A 2,540-nucleotide genomic window follows, 5' to 3' on the forward strand; every position below is an offset into this window, starting at 1 on the left:
CGGGTGCACGACAGTGGCATTGGTGAAGCCCGCGCTGGCCAGAGGATCCAGCGCGGAGAGGTTCATTTGGTCTGGCCTATGCACGGTTCTAGATGACGGCAAGCTTGAGATCATATCCCTACAGCGACATGCGTGACTTTTTTCAGATTTTCTTAAGGAACTCTTCGTCTTTGGTGCGAGGCGATGAAGCGACAATGTTGCCACAATGCAACCTTTTAAATACCGGATAACTGGCATGTTGCGAATCCGGGTCTGCATAGAAATGCGGAATCTTGGTAGCGAACAGGGTAGGAATAATGTTCTCCCCGCCATATCCCCGTTCCGCTGATGTGTTTTTCGCTGGCAGAAGGCATGGGAAGATGTGTCTTTGGCGGGTCTTTCAGGATTCGGTCGGATTAGGTTTCTGGTGGATCTGCCTGGACTCGGGCGGCTTTTGTGGTATTCGCGATCTTTGGGGTTTCTACATGCTCTTATCGAGGCTTTTCTTCTTCTTTGAGGAGACGGTTTACTTGGCAGATTGTTGCCACCGGCGTCTACTAGTCTGCATTTGACAACCTATCGGCTGTTGCTTCTACAAGCTCTTCGGTTTAAAAATATTTGCTCCCCCGAGGCGAAGGCCCAGATGCAGCATCGAGCTATGCTGATGACATACTGTCAATGGATGCAAACGTAAGAAGAGTTCGGCACCCTCAAGATTTTAAATGTATTTTTATTCTTTCTTTTTTTTTCTTATGTAAGGGTATGTTTATAAGGACATGTGATGTATAATACATGGTCTTACGCGTTTCCGCAAAGAAAAAACTGTAGTGCTAGTATTTTTCAAGGTTTGAAACTATAAATTACTCCCTGTGTAAATTAATATAAAAATGTTTAGATCACTACTTTCATGATCTAAATGCTTTTATATTAGTTTACAGATGGAGTAATAAACAACACAGCTCAATCCATCGACATCGAGTCCGTTCCATATGTTCCTAGCTACTGTGCGTCTCTATCTTTTTTTTGAACCGGGCGAACTGTGCGTCTCTATCGCCGGCGGTTTCTTCGGGTTGCTGCTGGCAGGTGCAGTGCAAGTGCAACAGCGCACGAACACACTCAACCATCGACATCATGGTTTTGCGGTGCACAAATATTCTTAGTTCCGCCACTGACGAAACACCCAAATAATTTCAACGAAAGCAGCCCAGCAACAGGGGAGAAGAATGGAGCGAAAATTCCCCGCGGTGAAACCCAAGGATACGAATGAATATCCCCCTCGTGCAGTCCCACATCCCGGGCCGGAAGCTTCCAAAAAGACTCATTTTTTACAACGAAGATAAAGGCACAATGCTCAAAATCAAAAGTAAAAAGGAACAGAAAACAAAGCCGTGCATGGCTGCCGCTGCCGGTGCGAGGAACAGCCCGGCCCTCCCTCGCGCACGCGCCGCCAGCCCGGACCCAGCTAAGCTCCGTCCGTCCGTACGCCATGGCCAGCCAGCCAGCCCATTCCCGTCCCGATCGCATCGCAACTCCACCACGGTTCCCGCGCAGCATCCACGAAACTCCCCGCGCGACCCACGTATATACCCCTGCTCAGACCGCCACACGCCCAGACGCACAAGCAACGACGACAACTACTTCTCCACCTGAGCATCCTATTGGCGCGGCACAGAGGGTGATGGGCAAGAAGCTGGGCAAGGCCGACGGCGCGCGGTGCAGGCGGCACCGGCGGCAGGGGGAGCCGGGGGTGTGCCCGCTCTGCCTGCGGGAGCGCCTGTCCCGCCTCTCGCCCTCGGCGACGCTGCCGTCCGTCCTCGCGCGGGAGGCGGCCTCCTCCTGCTGCTCGGACTCGGACTCGGACTCGGAGGCGTCGTCCACGGAGGCGTCCACCGGCGCGTCGTCGGGGTCCGCGAGCCCCGGGTTCCACCGGGAGATCAAGCGCGCCGCGAGGCCGTCGCTGCTGATGCGCCACGAGCGGGTGGTGGCCGTGGACGGCGACGAGGTGGTGCTGGTGATGAGAAGGAGGAGGGAGAGGCCGGCGACAGGCTTCTGGGCGAAGCTGCTGCGCGCGGCGACCGGGGGCAAGAAGGCCGTCGATGGGTGCTCGCTCGTGCATTCCAGGACGACGAAGGCCGCCGACGCGAGCAGCGCCGATGCCACGAAGTGGATCATATTCTAAGTTGTTTCGTCAAATCTAGCTAGTTCTGTCTCTTGTGCGTGACCATTTCTTGGTTTTGGTTTCGGTCCTTTGACTCTGGACAGCGAACCTTTACAGTTGATTAGATCCATGATCTGTACATAATTTCAAAAAATTAACATGACTTGTGTTAAGGTTTGATTTGGTGTATGACGAAGTTATTTTTCGATATTCTAGCTATACGATTACACAAATTCTAGACCCACCTCATGCACCGTATTCACACAAATAGACCTCAGTACGCAAGAGTTTAAGTCATGGTGCTTGTATTATTCTGAATTTATTTTAAGATTTCCGGCGATGCGCGTTCAGTGGAAGGAGACGTTCTCGTCGACTACAAGGTGTTTGTGGTGACTTCGTCAAT

The 2,540-nt window shown here is 52.4% G+C and overlaps 1 protein-coding gene across 1 annotated transcript; it reads left to right on the forward strand.

Annotated features, from left to right (window-relative positions):
* The first annotated feature begins 1,571 nt into the window (after positions 1-1,571).
* LOC125512567 (uncharacterized) lies at positions 1,572-2,315 on the forward strand. The gene has a single exon (XM_048677662.2). The coding sequence runs from the start codon at positions 1,658-1,660 to the stop codon at positions 2,156-2,158; it is 501 nt and encodes a 166-aa protein (XP_048533619.2). The 5' UTR covers positions 1,572-1,657; the 3' UTR covers positions 2,159-2,315.
* Positions 2,316-2,540: the final 225 nt, after the last annotated feature.

Source organism: Triticum urartu, chromosome 6A, assembly GCF_056163025.1.
Source record: "Triticum urartu cultivar PI428250 chromosome 6A, HENAU_Tu73, whole genome shotgun sequence".
Classification (NCBI taxonomy): Eukaryota; Viridiplantae; Streptophyta; class Magnoliopsida; order Poales; family Poaceae; genus Triticum; species Triticum urartu.